The 23,810-nt window shown below is 28.2% G+C and overlaps 1 protein-coding gene across 1 annotated transcript; it reads left to right on the top strand.

The window, feature by feature from the left end:
• The first annotated feature begins 215 nt into the window (after nucleotides 1–215).
• LOC105843880 (large ribosomal subunit protein bL17) lies at nucleotides 216–14,010 on the top strand. The gene is made up of 3 exons (XM_065788077.1): nucleotides 216–490; nucleotides 8,965–9,177; nucleotides 13,551–14,010. Exons 1-3 carry the CDS (start codon nucleotides 257–259, stop codon nucleotides 13,809–13,811), a joined length of 708 nt encoding a protein of 235 aa, XP_065644149.1. The 5' UTR covers nucleotides 216–256; the 3' UTR covers nucleotides 13,812–14,010.
• The last annotated feature ends 9,800 nt before the right edge of the window (nucleotides 14,011–23,810 follow it).

Genomic DNA, 23,810 nt, shown 5'->3' with positions numbered 1-23,810 from the left:
ATATATATATATATATATATATATATATATATATATATATTATATACTTTACATGAGAAAAATGTGATTACGAAAGAAAGTGTTTTTTCAAACATTAAAAATATTCTCCCTAAACAGTGTTAAAAAACCAAAAATTTGCTATATACCCTTTCAAAACATTGTTTACATTTCTTTTCGAATGCTACTAAACCGTCCGAAAGTTTGGAGTTTCAAATAATGTGTTTCAGAATCTAATTGTAGAAACAAGTTTCTTGTCATGGCTCTTACTCTTTTCTCAAAACGTGCAGATCCGTTTTTTTTTCAAAATTTGTTTCTTTTTTCAAGTATTAGACATAAGTATATGGGCAATGTTAGACAAAAAAGAAAAATAAATCCATTTGTTAAAAGACACACTGATTTTATAAAAGAACTTTGTATTGCACTTGTTAAGTACGAGAGAATCCAAACCACTTTTGAAAGAGCTAAAGTTCTTGAGAAGTATGGAAACCTGGTATGTAATTCAGTTTGATAAATATCACCTAACATCTGTTATTTTTGACTTTGAATTTGAAGAAAAAGTATAGAGAGGTTAAAATTTTTGACTTTATTGTAATACGTTTTTTGCACTTAAATTTTTTGCCTCAGGGAGTTTTAATTTTAGTTTAAAAAAATTAAATGCTGCATGCCAGCATTTATATTTCTGTAATCCTGGGTTGTTGCTCTAAAAATTGGTAATAATTACTGGAGAAGATGTTGGAAAAGGCTCGGAATTATTATAACTCAGTTATATAATAGTTTTCAAAAAAAATGACAATTGAATTATTCTTTCCGTGGTAAATCTACATTTTAGCAGCCTTAAATAGTTAAATTTAAATTATATATTTTTTTTTATTTTAAAAAATAGAGAAAAGTTAAAGAGTTCATATTAATGAAATAATAATAATAAATGATAATAATTATTTATAATGATAGTATATTTATAATAGAAATAGTTATTATTAGTCATAAAAAAATATTTATAATAATATTTATGATATATACAATAAATATTTTAGAGATTTTTAAAAGTCTCTACAAATGAGAGAGCAAAATTAGAATTATTTTAGGCTAATAAATTTCACCTTTCTACATATATTTAATAAATGTTTAAATGGCTATTTCTGTATATATTTTACAACAAGCTATTAATAACAAATAAAATTTAATTTCTATATAAAAAATGTAGCAATGTAGTAATAAGTAAAGTAGGTGTATGTGTTTCTGTTGTTGTTGTTACTGTTATTATTTCATTTATTATTTACTTTTTTCAAAAAATTTTTGTTGGCCAGCCTTGTAATTCTTCTTTATTTAACAGGCTGGTACATATGTAAATCTTAGTTACATTATTTTCTGCCTAGATTGATAAATGTTTTTCACTTCTGCCTACTTGATGGTGGCTACGCAACTCTGTTAATACCTAATAAAGGTACCTAAACCGTAAAAGATACTATAATAGTTCTGAGGCTGGCTGATATTAAGGTCTCCTGAACTATATTTTAAATCTCATAGAGGTCGATTTCATTAACAGCTGTAAAATATTAGTGCTTTTGGCATGCATTTTGGAGGCCTAAAAAAGCTCTTTGTTACAATTTTAGGTTTATTAGCATGAATGAGGTCTCTGCATAGCTTATTACTTAGGATGTCACGATCATTTGAGTTTCACGATCGTTTGAGTTTAACAATCTTTTGAGTTTCACAATCTTTTGAATCTTTTTAATAATTTAATTTCTGGCCATCATAGTACCTAAAAGTATTGAATAATGATAAACTAAAAATTATCACTAAATTTTTTTAATTTTGTTTTTTTAAGTTCACAAGCCAGGGATGCGGAGTCCCAAAAAGGGCTCCGAATATAAAAGGCACAAAAAGATTACTTCTTCTTAGTTTTTGGTATCCAGGAGCTCTAAAAATATAAATAAGTTTATGGACTACTAATAGGAAAAAAATTAGGCCTTTTAGGTAAGAGGAACAATCATTTTTTGAACCCGGAGTCTTAGATACAATGGAGTCAAGGAATCCAGGACTCCAGGCTTAAAAACAATAAGTTTCAAGTCATTAAATCTCATGAATTTTTTACTTGTAGCAGATCATAAGTCAACAAACATGTTTAGAGCTTCTGGACACTACAGACTTGGAAAAAGTAGAGATATAAAGCTGGAGTTCTTTTGGGACTCTGCATCCCTGACACAAGCTTACATTTATGAAAAAAAACTTTACTTCAATTTTGTGATACTTTTACTTATGTAATATTTGCTCAATAACAATAAATATTTGTATTATAACTATTTTTTGCTGTGATTTTTAAAAATGATGTCTAAAATCTTTCTTTTTTGAATTTGATTTGTTTACAGTAAAGATTTTATAATAATAAACCGTGAAAATATTTAAAATTACAAAAAAGAAAATTACTGAACAAAAGTACTAAAATTTAAATGATATAAGAATTAATATTGAGCAGTTTTAAAATTTAGCTTTCTGCTTTAAAATTTGGCCAGGCATCTTTAATTCATTGGTGCAACAAACTGATGTTATATTTTATGTGACATATTGGAAATTGTTGAAATATGTTCTAGTGAAAATAAGTTTTGTCTTGTACAACAAATTTGCAATTTCTTAAAAAATCATAGATTTCAATGACTTCAATACTAAAAAGTTTGACTTTTAGGGATGTAAGAATGGACAATAAGTTTTTATAAATTTTTTAATCAGAGTATGAATGAAGCTTGTGGTTTATACTTACTAGCTCAGATTGGTCTGTTTTCTTTCATTGTTTTTATACAAGATTCATCATCTTCATCAGAATCATCATCTTCATCAGAATCATTTTGAGAATACTACTTAGTTTTAGGATAACGCCTTATAACCTCAGCGGTGTGCTCTCCGGGTTTTACTCGGTCGCCCTGCAGGCAACTGAAGTAGTTTATATTTCCTACTTAAGTCATCCCCTATGATAATCAGTAGTCCAGTGTAATAATTTTTCTTTTTTTATCTTGGGTGAAAATACTCAAGAAAAAAAATTTTAACATCTGACTACTAAAATATGGCTAGTTTAATTAAAAGTAAATTAATGGAAAAAAAATGAGAAACTTTATAAGCTGTAAAAAAATATTGATTAGTAACTTTAGTAACAAAGAGATATTAGTGAAGAAATATCTTTTCTTCACTAATATCTCTTTGTTATAATATAAAAGATCGTCATTTTTGTCGTAGTCGATATCTGTTTCGCATCGTTTCTTTTTGTCAATCTTAATAAAGGTTTTATTACGCAGAGAAAAAAAGTTAAAAGCCATAATTGGAAAGAAACAATAAAAATATAAAAAAGTTTATAAAAAGTATATAAACAATTTATAAAAAGAAAAATATTCTATTATTCTCTCTCAATCTTCAATTAAATTTAGTTGAAAATTAAGTTGCATGTTTAAAAGATGTTTTTATTGTAACTCATTAAACTAAGAGATCATCCATAAATTATGCAACTCTAATGAACAAAAAATGGATCAGAAGTTTTCCCCCACAGAGCTTTAAGTTTAATAAAAATCAAAATAGCTCATGAAGTTTAATAAAAATTGCCACGTACAAGAACTTAAGATTACTTACTTTATTAAAATAAGTTTAGTGTTGTATAATTTATGGTCTATTATATTATATATATATATATATATTAGTGTATTATTAGTTATTATTATAATTAGTTATTATATATATGTATATATATATATATATATATATATGTATATATATATATATATATATATGTATATATATATATATATATATATATATATATATATATATATATATATATATATATATATATATATATATTAGGGCTGTCCAAAAAAAATTTTTTTTTCAGATTTGATTGCATAGTTGTTTATTTTGTGCCATTTGACATAGTAATTAACTGTGCAAAAAATCTTTCCAATCAGATAATGTTTAGGGGGTGCTCAATGACCATAAAGTTTTACGAAAAATGTGAAAAACATGGAAAAAGTAACAAAGTTCCACAAATTTCTAAAACCCGGTTAATTAGATTTTTCAGATTTGATCAGTTTTAATTATCTCTAAATATTAAATTCTGAATACAAATTACAATCCACATCCACTTTAGACTGGTTTATTAGCAGAGAAATTAATGAAATAAAATACTGCAATACGACTAAAGTTCTGCGGTTTTTGTTATATCAGAATTTTTCCAAAATAAAACACTAGGATTTTTGACTCTTTGTCATAGATTAAAATACGAATTATAAACAAAAAAACATATGAGCAATTAATTTAATTATCGTAATGTTATAGTTCGTGCAATGTTAATGCTACCGAGGACTATAACTCTTCAGAGTACACTTTCTGGCATCTGGCACTCGCTTTCTGTGATCCTCAACCACCTGAATTAACCTCTGCATTTCAGATTCATTCCTTGTAATCGATTCATTAAACATCGACATTAAAGCCACAGATCGTTCGGCAGTATCATTTACTACTTTCAATGAATATACTAAATTTTTTCCTTCTTGGTATTCTGGGGAATCATTCCAGGTAGCTGGATGGTTGTTGAACAGAAAATCAATATCAACCTTCATTGACCGCAACGCACTTGCTGAAACTGATGTCACCAGCATGTCCAGAGATTTCTTCTCTAGACTTTCAATGTTCTTTAATTTGATCAACCTTTCAGACCAGTTCTCACCGTGAAATTTCATGTTGGAAATCATTTTTCGCTTCTCTTCCGTTTGAAGTTTGTTTGAAAACAAAGCTAGTGGGACCAATTCTGGTGAAAGGTACCACAAATGGTTTTGAAAGTTCTTGACTGCTGCTTCGGAAATCGTTTTATTCACAACTGCAAACTGCTTAAGTTGCTGAAACAGAAACAAGTCATTAACTGGAGCATCGCTGGCATTTGTGCATGATATCCAAGATTTTACATAATCCAGACTAGCAAATAAGCAAAATTCACAGAGATTTTTTTCCTCTTTTGTGGTCAACTTGAACTCTTCACGAAATAAATAAATCTTAAAACAATAAATAACCTTGGCCATCCAGCGAGCCATGTGATAAGCACCAGGGATCTTGAAATGATAATTTTTCTCTTCTTGGCAGTTTTCCAAGTATTAACAGACAGAGATCCATGATTTCTTTGTAGTCATCCCTTGGCATTTTAACATGCAGGTTTTCTTTGAGGAATGCAATCACTTCATTTTGTAGTTCTTGCACCAGGGGTATTTTCATTCGAATGTCATCCAGAGGTTTAGAATTTCCTCGATTAACTTTGGGCCAATATTGCTGAAATCTCTGGAAAAGAGGTATGTTGGGACCAGATGATGGTCCAAATAGTGATCCAAACACTCCTGCTACTATGATCTCATGAACATGGTGTCTGCAAGCGAAATATAACAAATTTCTACCTATATGTTTCTCTAGAACTACACATGCACCATTTTTGGACCCAGTGTTAGAGGCTGTAGTATCAAAACTCATTCCAATAACATCACCAATTATGTCCCAGAAATTAAGCAGATGAATAACTGCTTTTGCTTGGGCTTCTCCAGTTCCAGCTGATAGTTTTGCTATTCCAAGTATTTTGTCAACATTGTGACCTGTCACACCTACAGATAGCCGGTCAACATTTGCTTTAGGGGCTGCAGAATTTGTACGATCTATCATCAGTTTGCCATCCCAGTGGACGATTAATGGTGGTTTGTCCAAATCGCAGAATTCAGTTCGAACAGTGGCTTCAATATTTGATCGATGATAGGTTCGTTTTCTACGGACTGTAGAACGTGACAATGATCCATCATCGAGGTTCTGTCCACCAGCCCTTGCAATTGCTGCTGCTAGTATAGTAAATTTTGTGTCAGATAGATTAATTCTGTCTAATGTTGATGAAACATCAGGCGAGTCAAGAATTGTATCTAAGATACATTGTCGTTTTGGAGTACTTGCTAAACTTGATTCAGCTGACCCTGAAGAACTTGCTTTACTGACTTGTTGTCTGTAATAAACAGGGATTTCTATCTCAAAATCTCTATCAACCATTTTGTCATTATCAACAGCATCGTTATCGTTGTCATCACTATAACTTTCGTCATGTAAAGGTTCAATAACAGGAACTATTGCACTCGCACCAGATTGTCTTTGCTCTTCTTTTAGCTTTCGTTCTCTCTCTGCTTGTTTCCTTGCTTCATTTCTTTCTTCTAATTTTGAAAGTTCTTTGTCCTCTCCAAACATCACCATTTTTCTCTGACATCTCTGATCCAATAAAACTTCTTTATCTTCTTCAATTCTGATCATGGTTTCAGCATCCTTGTGGGCAATGTCAAAAAGTAGGCCAATGGTGTCTGTAAATGATTTCTCTCTCGATTTCTGAGAATCTGACAATCTGGATTTTTTTTTTTTTATTAATTTAAATTCCTGGACTAAAGTTTTCAACTTTAAGACTACATTCGGATGAAATGCTGTCGGAATACGGGCTTTATTCCAAATAATAATCAGTTCATCAACAGTTGTTTTAAGACTTTCAGGCACTGACTTTTTGGTTGAATTAAGATGATAAAAAAATGTTTTTAAAACATCAGATGTTAAGGGAAGAACTTTATCTGGAAGATTTGGCTCTGGTTGTCCAATTAAAAAGATTTTGGTTTGAAGTCGTGTAGAGATAGCAACACGAGATGATGCTGCCATTTCAATGATAACTGAAATATTATGAGAAAATCAAAACTCAATACCATATTATACAAACTTATCATTCAGTTGTTGGTTTATGCAGCTGCAGCAATATATTATAATAATTATTACTAAAGAAATTAAATAAATATTTTCAAATTAGAAATTATTATTATCTGCACTTAATAACAAACAATACACTACCAGACTACCATGCTAGTTTTCTGTAATAGGTTACTAAGGTTAGGTACTATCAAAATATTAATACATTTGTTGTCAAACTGAAATTCCAAATAAAAATAATATTTATACTTGTAAACCTTTTTATTCTGTTTGAACAAATTCTAAATTGAGTTAAATAATAGTATTAAAATTATGAATACAAATTTTAACAAAATGATATAAACACAGTTGTTTTAAACACTAGCAGACATTTTTTAGTCTGGTGCCCTGATGACAGTTAATCTGCTGCACTTTAATTAATCTATATAGCACGCAATCAGACAATATATTAGTGGAAAAAATCTAACTAACCAGGTTCTAGAAATTTTAGGAACTTTGGAACTTTTTACACGTTTTTGACGTTTTTCGTAAAACTTTATGGTCATTGAGCACCCCCTAAACATTATCTGATTGGAAAGATTTTTTCCACAGTCAATTACTATGTCAAATGGCACAAAATAAACAACTATGCATTCAAATCCGAGAAAAAATTTTTTTTCCTGTGTTCACATGAACAGCCCTAATATATATATATATATATATATATATATATATATATATATATATATATATATATATATATATATATATATATATATATATATATATATATATATATATATATATAAGTATATCATATATATATATTAGTGTTGTCATAACTTATGGTAATTTACTAAGACTTCCTTTTTTTTTTTTTAAAAAAAAAAAATTCCACCTGTGCATCATTAAATAGGTTCTAATAATATTTTTTCATGTGCATATTAAGAATGTTTTTTATTATGTTAATTTTGTTTGACAAAGTTAAAATAATTTTTTTTTTTTACTAATGAAAAACAAGAGATTCAGTGTTTTTAACAATTCAACTGCCCATTCACATGATTTAAAATGCGACGTTAAAAAAAAATGACACATCAGCATTTCGAATAAAAAGAAAATTTAATTTTAAAATTCATTTTAAATTGATTGAAAATTGCAAAGAACATCAATTTATTATGTAGTTCTTGTTAGTTTTACTATGAACAAGCATATCAATAAGTTAGTTACAATAAACTTAACATTTTGATGGCATGTGAAAATACATACTGTATGCACACCTGGTGCTCCTACCCTTTCAGAGCACAAAAGAAACAAGTCTCTGGATAACTACTTTTAAACTTTTAGATTTTAAACTGCTTTTAACCCTAGTTCTTTTAGATTTGAGAAATTAGAATTTTAATCTATAAAAGATCATCAAATTATAGTAAAAAAACCTTTTTTCATATTTGTTCATATAGAACCATAGAAAATTTTTTTTTATTGTATTGGCTTCTCATGGTATATTTTTTTTTGTAAAGGGCATAAAAATAATAAGGAATGTCTTGAGTTTTTTGATGCCTCGTGAAATGTTACATCATTTTAAAATTTTTTCAATAAAAGCTTAGGTTTTGTCATTATTTTTGAATTCTCAATTTTTGTACTGAATATAGTTGTTAAACCGAAAATAGGTTTTATATACATATATAATAAATAAAATTGAATTTACATCATAGAAAAAATGTTAAAGAAGTTTTATTACACAATTATACAAGAACTATCACACCATTTTAACAAATGTTGTCAATATTGAACTTTGTGCTCTCTGCAAATAGCTGTATCTGTATTTATTATGAAACATTTGCTGGGGCTGGGCTGCTGGGCTTTTAAATGTACTAAATGATTTTACCATGTAGGAATAGAATCACAATCATGTGATTCAATATCTACATTGTTAAAAAAATGTGGTAGAACACATTTTTTAAAGGGATATTTAAATTTTGCTTCATGCTTTGTAAGCTATAGAATTGTACAGAGATTGTATGAAAAAGAAAACAAAAAATTAAAGATATTTTTCTGTAAAGTGAAAAAAATTATGCGCACTATTTTTATAATATATTTTTTATTTTTTATTTATAATATATTTTTTATAATATATTTTTGTATAATTTTCATTTTTTTAGAAAAAAAAATGCAAAAATAAAGATTTTATAAAAAATCATATTACAAAATCATAGCATACTTGAAACTGAAATTATTTTTTAGTTGATTGAATTAACTCAACGCACACAACCTCCTCCAGATTTATTTGCTCTAGAAAATGGGTTTTTGTTGCGACCTGATGAAATAACAGCTAAGTTTACAGAAAAACAATTAATCAATAGACGATGGAAGAAAAGAATTGTATTTCCAACATCAACTTCTACAGAGCAGTTTGTTGCTACCTGCAGAAATGAAGCAGAAAATATTCTACTAAAAGTTAGTATTCAATATACTTTTAATTTACCTATAAGTTTTTTATATTTATGTTTATATTTTCTACTATAAGCAATGTTTTACCTATTAATGTATAATTTTCAAAATATCTGTATAACAATTACTAAACCAATTCCTGGGTTGGAATTAACTCAAAGAAATATGTTTTATTTAAAAAATTTCTAAGGTTATAAATTTATTAAATAAAACATTTCTTTATTATTATTTATTATATATTAAATTATCTTTTTTATATTAAAATTTATTAGGATATAATTTATTAGGATTATTAGAACATTACAATTTTATAAAATTTAAAACAACAATAATGAAAAAATAATTGATTATTAAGCTATTGTTTGTGTTTTTTAGATTTATAATACTATAATAACAAACGGAAAAAAACAAAAAACTAACAGTTCTATTTGTGTTAATAAGTATTTGTGTTAATAAGGTAATAATAACATATAATAGATCTCTACCCAGAGATAATCCACTGCAAAAAAGTGGTAGCTCTCCTTTTAAAAAGTGTTTCACTCTCATAAAAGACACTTCAAGAAAGAAATCCAAAGAATTTGGATGACCAGTAAATTAGACAATAATGTTGATTGTCTTGCTAGCCAAAATACAGCTTCAGTAACAGAAAATACTTAATGTTTCGTATGCAAATCAAGGTTTCATGTTGTTTGCCCATCTATTTCAAAAGAATATAAAGTAGCTAGCAAAACCACAGTTTCAAGTTTTCTTCTCCCTTCAACTAAAAAAAACTCTCTGTTCTTTTGTGAAGTCTGCCTAACCAACCTCGAAATAAGTGTATCTAAACCAGAAGCATTAAGGCTAAACACTCTAGAATGTAGTGTTATAGAAATGAAAACGAGCTCAATGAAATAACAACTGTTAAAAAAAAGCTCAAGTGATACTAAATTGGAAAAGATAATTTATGGTTTAACAAAGAAAGATTAAATACAGTGAAAACTCCAACACTGGATTCTCTCTTAGTTATAGGAAAATTATCTGATAAAAAAATTAACAAAGATAACATAGGTATAATTGAAAATATAGTCATGAATGATAATATTCAATTGAAAAATTCTTATCATAATAAATCAGGTGATCTTGTCCTAGTATGTAACTCTAAAAAATCTAAAGACCAATTACTGAATTCTGTCGAAGACACGAACAATTAAATTAAAATAAAATTATATCAATTAAACATGCAAAATGTTATTATCAGTGGTTTACCTAAGGAATATAATGAAAGTGAAGTTGTTAATATGTTGCACTCACAACACTTAACAGTTTCATCCAAGAATTTAGCATGGTGAGCAACATCAAAGATCATTTTAAAATAGAAGCTATCAAACCGATAAAAAATAAACCATCAATGTTTTCGAGTGTTTGCAAAAATAAGTAAAAATTACAAGAAGGTTTTCAATGTTATAAAAACAAAGTCACAGTTGGATTAACTTCTTGCAGAATATATGACAAACTTAATGTAATACATTGTTTTAACTGTTAAAGCTTTGGACATTTTGCAAAGGAATGCAAGAAACAAGAACCGATATGTGCTAAATGTAGCGAAAAACATCGAACTGATCAGTGCTCTTCAATGGATAAAAAATGTGGTAACTGTGTTTTACAAATCTATATCTAATTTGTTTTTTGTTTTTTTTTACTGTCACGTTCCGAAAGCGAGGTGGGACACTTTTGTTGAGGAGGTTAATTTTTTTTTTTTTTTTTTTGTATAGTGATTACAACCCTCTTTTAACTCTTTAACTCCGAAACCTTGACAAACAAGGACGCTGCACGGATAAACAGATTAATATACACGAAACATGTAATATATTTAATTATAATTATTTTTCTTTTTTAATTGAAAAAAATCATTAACTTACAAATTTATTTGAAATTTTGCAATTGTTACTGACTTTAACTAAAGACTGAATTTATATTTCAATTTCAGCACTGAAGTTAAAGCCGAAGTCAACTTCGCCTTTCAGTAAATTTGGTAATTTAAATTTTAATGAATATTCCCCGGTCCTTAATATAAAACAAAGAGAAAGGCGATAAGGTGAATAGAGTGAAGTGGTGCTAAATGAAAGCACATAAAAGAATAGTCTGTGGGTGCAAACCTAGTTTCCCGACAAATGGGAGAATTCTTAAGAATGTAAATGCCCAGACCAAGCATGTGACTATTGGAGTTTTTACAAATTAAAGGAAGATAACCATTAACACTAATACCACATGATAAGACAGCTGAACTCAAATTAGTGTCTCACAAAGAGCAAGTAGGTCTGTTGAATTCGCAAGAGATAAGACTCAACAAAAGAAAAGTTACTTTGAAGACCACGAGTATCAGTGAATGATAGATTTATAAAACTTGGTGATGATGATGGTTTTTTTTATTTTATAGTTTTTGATACTTTAGTCATTTTTCAAATTGGTTAAAGAACTTCACTCAAGGCACAGATAGTACTCAGTACACTATTTAATAGTCCATTTAATTGCTTCGTGACTATTAATAAACTCTGAGCCGTAACAAAGGGTGCCAAATGTAACCTCAGTAATCCGCACCAAAATTATGTAATTTAAAGTTATATAATAATAATGTAAAAAGTATATAAATGCACACATAAACAGGGACACCATCCATCTGCAACATGGCTCTGTTAGTACTCTATTACTTAACAGCTGTTGATGGAATCAGTCTCTCTAAGAACTACTACAGAGTTCAAGAAACCTGAATACCAGCCAACCTTAAAACCATAAAATTGAGTTTTGGTATTGTACCCTCATTAGGTGATAATAGAATGAGTTTCTTGTCATAAAAACAGAGACATGAGCGAAACCCATGCATTGAGTCAAGAAGATACAGCATTCAACATCCTAAACTGGAAACAATGTATTATAAATACATCTACGATTTACACACATCTGTTTACCCCTTAAGTCTTTGCCTAGGGGACTTTCTACAAGACAGTAGCCGAATGGATTGAACTTCTGTCCAAGATTAGTATTTTTATCAGCACCATCTCTAGACTTTACTCAAACAAGAGCCCCAAGGCAGTGTTTTAAATTGGAGTTGGCTTCTTCTACCCTTGGCTTTAAAAAAGCGTATCCTATAATGCAGCAGGACATGAAGTAGGTTGTACTCGGTTACGTGTTACCAGTAGCATGATAACATGACCTGACTATTTGTTATGGAAAATAACACTCTACTGGTGTCTTGTTCAAAAAATTGAAAATTTTGATTTATTGTATTTACTTTAAATTTTAAAATTAATGATTTATTTTAGTTATCAAGTTTTATGATTTTTATTTGACATTTATCATTAGAAATAATTAAAAACATCATTAGTAGTTGCATTAAGTATAATTGTTTTATTCAGATATAAAAAATTGTTATATAAAAAAAATTGTTTATATAGAAAAACTAAAAGCAAGCAAAGTTTAAATATTTATTTTTGCATCTGTTTAAATGTGTTAATTATACACTAAAAAAAAGATTTCTACCTTATGGTAGGGTATGTGAGGTATAACTTAGTAAGGTATAATTTTTAACCTTCCAAGGTAGAAAATTATATCTTTAAAGTAGAACATTGTATGATAAATTGTTTTTTAAATATAGTTTTCTACCTCATGAGGTATAAAATTATACCTTACTAAATATATATCACATGTCCTACTCTAAGGAAGGAATTTCTACCTTTTTTTTTAGTGTATACTCTCGAGTCCTTAATACAAGGGGGAGTGGGAATAAAAGGGGGGTGGGAATTTTAGTCCAGATTTAATAAATGGGGGGTTTTAATAAAAGGGAAGATGGGAAATTTTTTATTTTACAATGTAAGTATTTTTTATAAAAAATTTCAGTTTATAAATCCAAAAAAATACAAAATTTACAAAACATGCATAGAACTATTTAGATTTATCGTGGCTTGCGGTCAAATGCGCATTTTCTAACAGCTGTTTTATAATAATTTCAATAGGATTTAATAAGTTTTATACTTTGGTGAAAAATAAATTAAAAGCTCATTTTCGATAAATCGGAATTTACTTGTTTGGTGATTTTTAAAGCCTGTTTACACTGAAAATTTTTGTTTTATCAGTGACTGAAATAAATATTTTCTAATTTTTAAGGCTGATTTTCACCTTGGGTGGGGAAATGTTCCAAAAATTAATAAACGTCCCGCCCCCTCCTTATGTTAGGGACTCGAGAGTATGACCTAATTTTATTTCTGTAAATATTTAGAGTATGATTCTAATCCAGTGCCTTTCTACATAAAGATGCGTTGTTTCTTTTAGGATAAAAAAGCAATTTATTTATTTCTATTTAAAAATATTAAATGGCATATTTTACTTGTGATTATTTGCTCTAGGATAAGGAAGCAATAGAAAAGCTATATGGCGAATTATCAGATCGGTATCGTGGAAAATATGGTGGTTATGTTAAAGTGACAAAAATACCAAACCAACCTAACAAAAAATTCCCATGGTTAGCATATGTTGAATATCAGGACAATAATTTGCCTGCCCTTCCACCTATGCCTGAAGTTATAAAAGGTGAACTTAAAGGAAGACCGAGAATGTATAATCTTCATGAGTTAAATGCTTCTTCTAACATTATAAGTGAACAGTAAACTTTATTGCCTGACACAGAATTTCTCATCAAATTTGAGCATTCTTTTAACTCAACCGATAACTTGGTTTTTCTATTATTTCTATTTAAATATCAAGAGTGTTGATTCGTTTAATTATGTTATCACCAAAAAATGATGCTAATTAAGATCTGTGTAAATTGTCACATGGCGTGTGATTGTGTAGAACAAACAGCTTAAATTTTTTTTTTTTTAATTTCCAAAAAATCTCTAAACATTTAAATGTTTTCTTTATATATAATAAGTCAAGATTTTTTGTTACAATAAAAGTAACGCTATAAAAAAATTATTTTTAAGAGAAGTTAGGGACTGTTGATTAAATGATGAACCAAATAATTAAAAAAAGAATTCTTCAAAAGTGTGTCAACTTGGGTTTCGAAATAAACGAAATTAAAAATTTAGAAAATATTTTTTTATATAAAAAAGTAGTAATGCTTTATAACAACAATTACTTTAATTTCTAATATTGAAAAAATTTTAAACAAATTGGTTTCCATTTCCCTTCATAAAGATTGTTTAAAAGTAATGCAAAAATTACTAAAAAAGAAGCATTAGCTTCAAGCAATATAACTTAAGCTAGTGGTAAACATCAAGTTGCTTTTTTTTTTCTGATTGTATTCACCTCCCCAAAGTTGAGGTAGCCACTACAATCGAGTAGGATACTCGTTTTTTTTTTGGTGACATTAATTGTTGTAGTCCTCCTTTGACCCTTTAACTCAAAAAAACGAGAAGAGTTTTGAGTAATGAAAACTTGCTATATCTGGATTAAATAATTAAAGTCACAATGGTACACGTGAATGAATAAAAGAAGTCGTTATTTCATTGGCATAGATTGATGTATTGTTTGTTACAGCTTTGAAAGTGCAAACGGCTCTGACATAGCGTGGCCAGATCAAGCACAATTTTTTTTTTGAAATTTCTCTTTATCTACAAAATAAGAAACAAATCTCTTCAAAACGTATCTTAAATAAAGTAAACCATTATTTTAAGTACTTATAAATTTGTAATAATTATAAATTGAGGCGCTGAGAGCTAGAGTGGCCTAACCCTTAATTTTTCCATTATGCAGTTTAAGGTCTCATTGTGAGACATTTTGTCTAACAATGAGACCACATTTGTCTCGTATATTTTCCTGTACCAAAGTGACCCCCAACCCACACTGGTTTCTATTTCAGTATTCTATGCCTAATATTAATATTAAATGTTTTTAATGACTTGATAAAGTTTCAATTGCGATTTTCTCAGAATAGAAGTTAGGTAGTAGTAGCAGAGTTAGGTCACTAAGGCTCTCAACGCCTCAATCTATAAATTTATCAACTGTTTTTGCTTCATTGGAAAAATGCAAACATATCATCGTGAACTAACAACCAATTTTAAATCTTTATAATGAGGTATATGACAAAAACCCTCTAAAATGCCTCCTTAATTTGCAAGCATTCTAAAAGATTCTATAAGTCAAACAAAAACTAAGTATTTATAAATTTCCTTTCTAGTGGTACGTCAGAAAAAAAAAGCAAAAAAAAAAAGCTTTTGTTTGATTTTTTTTTATATGAAAGATTGATCCTTTAAATTGACTTTTTTGAAAAACTTTTGAAATTTTTTTTAATATATACTATAATTTTGCCCTACTATAGTTCCACTATCATATAAAACTCCATAGCAACATGTTTTTTCAAGTTATTTTGGTTTCTGATCTTGTTTTTTTAGTAGTAAATATTTACTTTTATAAATTTACAGTTATAACTTATGCTATCTTCTCACATTTTAATGTGAAATGATTGCATAAAGTCATAAAGAAAGAATTTTTTTGGTTTTCCCAGTCTAAACTGGACTGGTAGAAGTCACAAACCTTATTTAATATATAAGAAAAAAAATTTTTGCTTATTTTTTTGTTTTTTTGTTTTTTGTCAAAATATCAACTAAAAATTAATTAACTAGATAAGTTAAAAGAAAATGGAATGGATGCCATCCAAATAAAAATTATTCTACTGTTCAGCTTTTAACGTCTTTATCAGTTGCTCCATCTCCATCTAGTTCCTTGTTACTGTCAGTAGCAGGATTGAAAGTTTCTATTGACATTGAAATCCTATTGAAAGTTTCATGATAAACAAATCGATAATTATTTCGTCTTGATTAATTTTCTATTAGAAAGTGTCGATTTTCACTTATTTTTGAAATTTGATGATGGCTAGTATTTTTTTTTTTGTAAATCAGTATACAAAACATGAAAATAATTTTTCTTTTGAAAAAAAAATCTTTTAAGCTACTTTTTTTCACCCTTAAACTTTTATTTTTTTGGACTGATTTTATTCTTAAAACTGAAGTTTGCCGTAATCTCCGAAGATCGCATTTATTTACCAGACCATGTAGTAAACTAAAATTTAACTTTGTTCGCAAAATTATCCATTCCAAAATTTAGTTTAACAAACAACGTGTAAACAATAATTATGTTTTAAATGAACACTCTTCTTTTCGCAATGTTTATATTATTTTTGGATTATGTAGGAATGATGATTTAAAGTTGTTTATTTTAACTGTGTGTTTTACAAGTTAAAAAAACTGCAATTTACAATGCTTTGCTATTATTATATATATATATATATATATATATATATATATATATATATATATATATATATATATATATATATATATATATATATATATCGTTGCATGAGAATAAACGGGTTCTATCTGCATTTTTTTATGTTGTGAGAACTTAACTTTCGATATTTAAAAATATTTTAATGCTATTATTCTTTATAGTTATAAATTACAAGTCGTTTATGTTATTATGGTTTCATTATTAAAAATATATTATTATTCATAATATTTTTAAAGTTGTTTGTTTTTATTATTAATTATTAGTTAAAACTTTAATTGTTAGATTCTTTTAACATAAAAAAATGCAGATAGAACCCGATAATTCTCATGCGACGATATATATATATATATATATATATATATATATATATATATATATATATATATATATATATATATATATATATATATATATATATATATAGAGGGTAAAGCGGGGCATTAAGCCCTATGTTTTCAAGAACTTTCATTTTTTCTATTTTAAATAAGTAATGTTTTTAATTAACAGACAACACATATTTCTTCAAGTACAAAAGCTTTAATCAGAAAAATTTATAGTTTTACAGTGAAAAAAAAGCAAAAAAGTTACAACTAACAATGACTCAAAATTTAAAAAATGGGGGCAATAAGCTCCAGGTGTTAAACAAATGTTTTTACATTGTTTGTAGGCGAATCTCACAGATCCATTCCATGGCTTCAATATTAGCCCCATCTGGAATTTCTGTGCATTTAATATGTTACTAACCATCACATAAGTCACAGCAGACCCATTGTTCTTCGTGACCTCCATGAATATTACACTTTAGGCACACGGTGTCGTCCTCATCACTGTCCCTATCATCTCCAGCTGAAAGATTTTTTTTTCTGGTGGTCTTTTTTATTGGAGTGCTATCTTTCTTTGCTGCTTCATCTCTCAGTCGCTTCAAACATTCATCACTTATTAGGCTTTCTCCGTAGAGAAACCTGGAGACTCTAGCCGACCTACCATACCCTGAAGTTTGGGCAAATCTAGACAGTTCTTTGAGAAAAGAGTCTCTAATAGAAGACTTTCCTGATGATGAAGTAGACAATGATGTTTGCGGTCTTGCAGGTGTTAAAGTGTCAATGAAGCCACCAATGCTCTGGGTCACTCTCGCAGCACATTTTTCTGCTAACACAACTTGGATTTTTTGGTCAGTGACAAAACCTGTTTAATCGCAGTTGAATATTTGACCTGGTAGGCCGCTAACTACAGCATCTTATCGAGTTTTCTGGACCAGCTGAAACCATTTCTTAATGATCTCATGGTCTTCAGCTTTGGCTCTCGCATTGCTGAGGTGTTTTGTTTTTCTTGGGACTACTTTCGGATGGCGTTGCAAAAAGCCACACAACCAGTCCCTACTTGGTCGACCATCGATGAAAGGAGTTTCAATACTATTTTCTTTCATAAATTCCTGTATTATGTCTTTTACCTCCTCTTTACTAAAACCCCTACCCCACTCAGCTAACACAATAATATATATATATATATATATATATATATATATATATATATATATATATATATATATATATATATATATATATATATATATATATATTATTGTGTTAGCTGATAATATATATATATATATATATATATATATATATATATATATATATATATATATATATATATATATATATATATATATATATATATTATATACTATTTATAAACAATCTCTTCGACATTCATCTAAATGCCATTTTACTTTGCTAAAATTGCTACCTTAATTTGCTCAGAAATATTAGTATTTTAATTCATTGATTACATACACAGATAGTTATAATGTTAAAAATAGTACTTACTAAGTTTATATGTACTTGTATTTTTATTCAAAACAAACACGCGCTAATCTAACGGAAGTTTTTCAACAAGTTTGAAGGAAACGGAAAACTTGATGGAAAAATCACTCACCTATAAATTCTAATTAAATATCAATGCCATTGGTTAGAAACCCAAGTAATGTTGAGAATAGTTCCCTGATTGGTTAGTTAGTATCTATGATGTAAAATTTAATGTTCCTCTCATTTAATACAATAACATTAAGCATTTTATTTAATGAACGGAGTAAATGGTCCTTAATGCCCCGCTTTACCCTTTATGTATGTATGTATGTATGTATGTATGTATGTATGTATGTATGTATGTATGTATGTATGTATGTATGTATGTATGTATGTATGTATGTATGTATGTATGTATGTATGTATGTATGTATGTATGTATGTATGTATGTATGTATGTATGTATGTATGTATGTATGTATGTATGTATGTATGTATGTATGTATGTATGTATGTATGTATGTATGTATGTATGTATGTATGTATGTATGTATGTATGTATGTATGTATGTATGCATGTATGTATGTATGTATGTATTTACACACACTTGTAATACCAAAAACTAAGTGTATATCAGCTCATTATTTTAATTAGAGTTTAGATTTTAAAGTAAAAAGTAGAACATCAAGCTTTCTATACACTCATATGCTTATATTTACTTCATAAAAAAACAAGTCCAAGTAGTTATCTAACTAAAGATGAATAAATAATAGTTTGCAACTAATTTTTTTTTAATGAGGTTTACCATGTCTTCCTTACTAGAATTATAAGACATTAATTCTCTGCTAGCAATTTGACCTTGAATGTAAGTATTTTTTCTGGCCTGACCAAAGACATGGCAAACACTTTCAGATGTCATTTTTACACATCTTTCAACAGATTGTGTATGGGAAGGCCACTTTGTTACTTTCATTTGAGTGTTAATAAATTCTTTAACTGCTTCAGTTGATAAATGACATGTTAGAGGTGGTTCAGTAACATCAGTCCAGTCTATAATTTCAGACAAACAGGTTGCTTCCATAACAATGGCAGGAGTCTTTCCAATCCTAAAATAATCTCCAAATTAAAGTGCCTCATTCCCTGCTCCTCTTATTTCTATTATTTTATCAACTGCTTCTTCAATTTGACTACAGAGCATACTTTGCAAAACTGATTTAGGCTGAGGATACAATGCTGATTGTTTGAAAGTGGGTAAAACAATGTCAATTACCTCCTGGGTTTGATTTTTTAGTAATTGCATATGTTTAAGTAAATTTATTGGTCCTTACAGCCAGCACGAATTTACTTTAATGTTAAACCAGTTGGGAATATAGACACCTACTATGTACTCAACAATCATTTTCAACCTATTTAAAAGTTCACCTGTTAACCCATGTTTAGATACCCAGATTCTGCAAAATCTTAAAGCAGTAGTTAGCCATCTACTATGACAAACAGGACTAGTTTCTGGTAATGCAAGTCTCTTAGGCATAACTCCAGTTTTAATAGATGTCACAATTTGGTACGCATAACTCTGATCAGTGCTTAGATCTTTGATAATCTCAGGACTAAGGTAGATAAGTGGAGAGTTTTCGCACACTTTTAAAAATTCTGGGTTAATTTCAAGGTTGGTAGTATCATTCAACATCTTACCCAGCCGTCATGACCAATGATTGCTGGTTTTAGTAGGACCATCAAGAAACTTAATAAGACTTCTTAGCCCTAGTTCCCCAGTATGCAGATTACATACAATCCATACAAGTTTTTTATTAAGTTTTTTTCAACCCATTGTATTACTCCTCCTGCCCATCCAGTATTTAAATTAGTACTATCACAACCTATAGCTTCCAATGCCAAATGTAAACATCTTCCTTTAAGCCATTCAATTAAATGATCAGCAATTATCTCTGTAGGTTTTTTTAAATCTGGTTCTTCAGGAACAAAATGAAATCGATAATTTCTACCAGGTTCACTACTCACAGTATAATGTTCTTCTTTTATTAAACCTGGGAATTTTCTGCCTTCAACATCAAAGAAAATTTTAGTTTCATGTTTTCTACCATAAAAAAAATACAACTCAAACCATTATTGTTAAGTTCATTTTGGAGTTTTAAGGATAACTCTTTTCATTTGTTTTCTTGAGCTCGCTTAACTTTGTTGTGGTCAATAATTAAGCAAGAGTTTCCTTTAGTGATAATTTTAGCATCAATAAGGGCAGCAGTTGTTATTTTTTCAGTTTCTCTTAAACCTGTATGATGCCTTAAGCTTGCTAATGCTATATTTTTTGTATTCATGGTGTTATATAAAACACTTTTTTTTTTTACCTTTTTCATTTTTGAAATATTAATTTTTATTTTATCGTTTGTATCTTCACAGACCTCGTCTGAAACACTCTTGGGGAAAAAAAATCATTTTCTTGAGTAAGAATCTCCTGGTCTGTTTTTTATTTCTTTATTTGTGAAACCTGATTTTCTATTGAAAGTCCTTTAATTTTTTTATTTTGTTTTTGAGTTTCAATATGATCAATTCCAGCTATTTGAAGGATAGCTTTGGCTCCAATTTTTTCTCTTTGATATCTAACAAAGTTCAATTCAAGCAAAGGAATTTTTTTTTTCTTTTTTATAAGTACATACAATGCGAGCTTTTCTGTCACAGTTTTTTTCACAGTTATTCTTTAAGCAAAAAAGTATTTTACAATTACATGTAAACAAATCAAAAAGTTTATCAAGTTTTTCCATAAATCTATTTCTGATTGGACAAGCTACATTGACATTACTTACTTTAACAGCCAATAACTACAAATCTTTTACTTTACATTTGATTCTTCTTTCAGAATTAATAACTGGATTTATAAATTGAAAATTGCTTTTTTCCACTGTAACAAAATTCCTGGAACAATATTCTTTACAAACTGATCTACAGTATAGTTTCTGTAAATCTTTTCCACTAATCTCCCTTAAATATAGGATTAAATATACTTAAGAATATCACTGGAAGTTGGGAGTTCTGATGGAAGAAACTCTGAGCTCTTTCCAATCAAATTACTAAGTTGACAAGCTGATTTACTTCTGGTTTTGGTGGTATATGACATTTATATATAACTTTTTTTTTAAAAGATTCAAAAAATTGTTTATGTTCTAAAAATACTTTACTTTATCTACAAATAAAAAAATAAGATGGAGGCGTTTTACTAATACAGTAATACTTTTTAAAAACATTACTGACCCTTCTTTCTAAACCTATATAAATAAATAGATATATAAACAATTTTTCGAAATAAAAAATTTATATATATATATATATATATATATATATATGCATGTACCATGTACTGCTCGGCTTGTGACTGGTCAACGTGTACTCACACTTCACAAAAAATTTTTATTTAAAACTAAAACAGAGGAAAGTATTAGAAAAACTTTTAAAGTAAGTATGTGTACAATTATTGGCTTTTGAGAAATTCGTTGTAGATTTTGTTTTATGAAAACTTAGATTCTTTAAAACTAAAAAAGTTTTAAATAGTTATTTAAGATGTTATGTTAGCTTACAATGAAGTTACAAATTAAAGTATGAAAAAAAGTACTACTGAGCTTCAAAATGGTAAAGATACCAATGAACCATCAAAAATACGTGTTTCAATTGATGGTTCTTGGCAAAAACGTAGGCAACCATCAATGAATAAGGTTGTTAGTGCTTTATCCGGTAGTAAGTGTATTGATGTTGAAGTTCTTTCAAAATTCTGTAAATGGTGTAAAATGTAGAAAAAAAGAAAACATTTATTAAAGTTTAATTCCTGCAAAGTAGGGCATAATCCATAAACCATAAATATTTACTTATTCAAATTAAGAAAAGTGAACGGACTAAACATAAATCTACTTAACGTTTCTAATGTTTTTTATTTTGTGCCACACAGTACCTTACACAGTACCTTACACAATATCTTACACAGTACCTTACACAGTACTTTACACAATACCTTACACAATACCTTACAAAAAGGTGAAACTACCTATAATTCGATATACAAAAGCAAAAATTCTACCAAAAAAGGAAATAATTTTAGATGTTCTATTGAGGCCTAAATTGTTTTTAACCAGTTATTAAGTTCTTTAACCAATAAAATAATTGTTAGTTTATGATAGATATCAAAATGTAAAAGTTCTTTAATGGAACCAAACGCTTTCATTTATATAACCAAACCCTAGTTTATAAGTTTCTAAATTTATTAGATTTTAGAAAGTTATAAGCTAGGCGCAGTTATAGGTCGTTATTTGTTTTACTATGCTTACATATAGCTATAAAATTAGTGCATTGGATTATTTTTCATTGAAGATGTTAAATAGAAGTTTTCATTAAAGATGCTAAATAGATGTTTTCATTAAAGATGTAAAATAGATGTTTTCATTAAAGATGCAAAATAGATGTTTTTGTTTTTTTAAATGAGTAGTGAATGGATTTTAACATAATTTATTTTTAACATTTTTAAAATAACAGTTATTGAATATTTTAAAATCTTTTAAATACTTATTTTCTGTTTTTTGTCTTTTAATATTGTTTGTCATGGCCAACTTAAAGCATACGTTCTAATTATCTGCATTTTTTACAAATAGAAGGTCAGTGATCGGTTTTAAACAAAATAGAAGGCCAGACTGGCCAGTATGCGGTTTTAAATAAAAAAGAAAACCAATAGATGGTTTTGAACAAAATAGAAGATCAGTATGCTATTTTGAATAAAATAGTACAGCCTAATTGTTTTGAATAACATATAAAACCAGTAAACGGTTTTGAACAAAATAAAAGACCATAGAAAGTAAGTATATGGTTTTAAATAACATAGAAAACCATATGCATTTTGAATTAAATAGAAGATCAGGATGCGGTTTTGAATAAAGTTATAATGGTCTTTTATCCCATTATATAAGTTAAAAGTTGTATTGTTTAAAATACAAAATGGTTTACCGATGTTTTGTTGTTACTGCTATTCAAACTACTTAGGACATGATGTGGTTTTTTTATTTTTAGTCAATAAAGACTACATGGCAACAAAATTATCTGTTTCTGTCTTGTGCAAAAAGTTCTCAAGAAAAATACTTACAACATTGAGAGAGGTGGTTTTGTTTAGTATTTAATTATAAATCTAACTAGCAAATCATCAACCAATCAAATAGCAGAAAAATCATCAATATATATGGAGAAAAAATCTCTTACAAAACATATCTACCAGAATGATCAAAATAATTTCATACAAAATTTAAACTTTATTGCTGATATTCCATGCCAAGCGGTTACAAAACGGTAAATGATAAAAATCATGTATTACTTTACAAAATAATGTTTAATGAGCTTCTTATCCCTGAGGTTATTGAGTTTATACAATTTGATGAAAGTTTTCAAATAAAATTATTTAACAAAAGTTGTTCAGCACCATTGCCCCAGTTATTTTGTGGTGGTCATAATTGTATCTTGACTCGTAAAATTATTTCTAAAAACTTACCTGTCTACTTTCAAAATCCGAACCAGAACATCAT

The sequence above is a fragment of the Hydra vulgaris genome, chromosome 01 (assembly GCF_038396675.1).
Source record: "Hydra vulgaris chromosome 01, alternate assembly HydraT2T_AEP".
In the NCBI taxonomy this organism is placed as follows: Eukaryota; Metazoa; Cnidaria; class Hydrozoa; order Anthoathecata; family Hydridae; genus Hydra; species Hydra vulgaris.
This window is presented reverse-complemented; position numbering and strand designations above follow the sequence as displayed.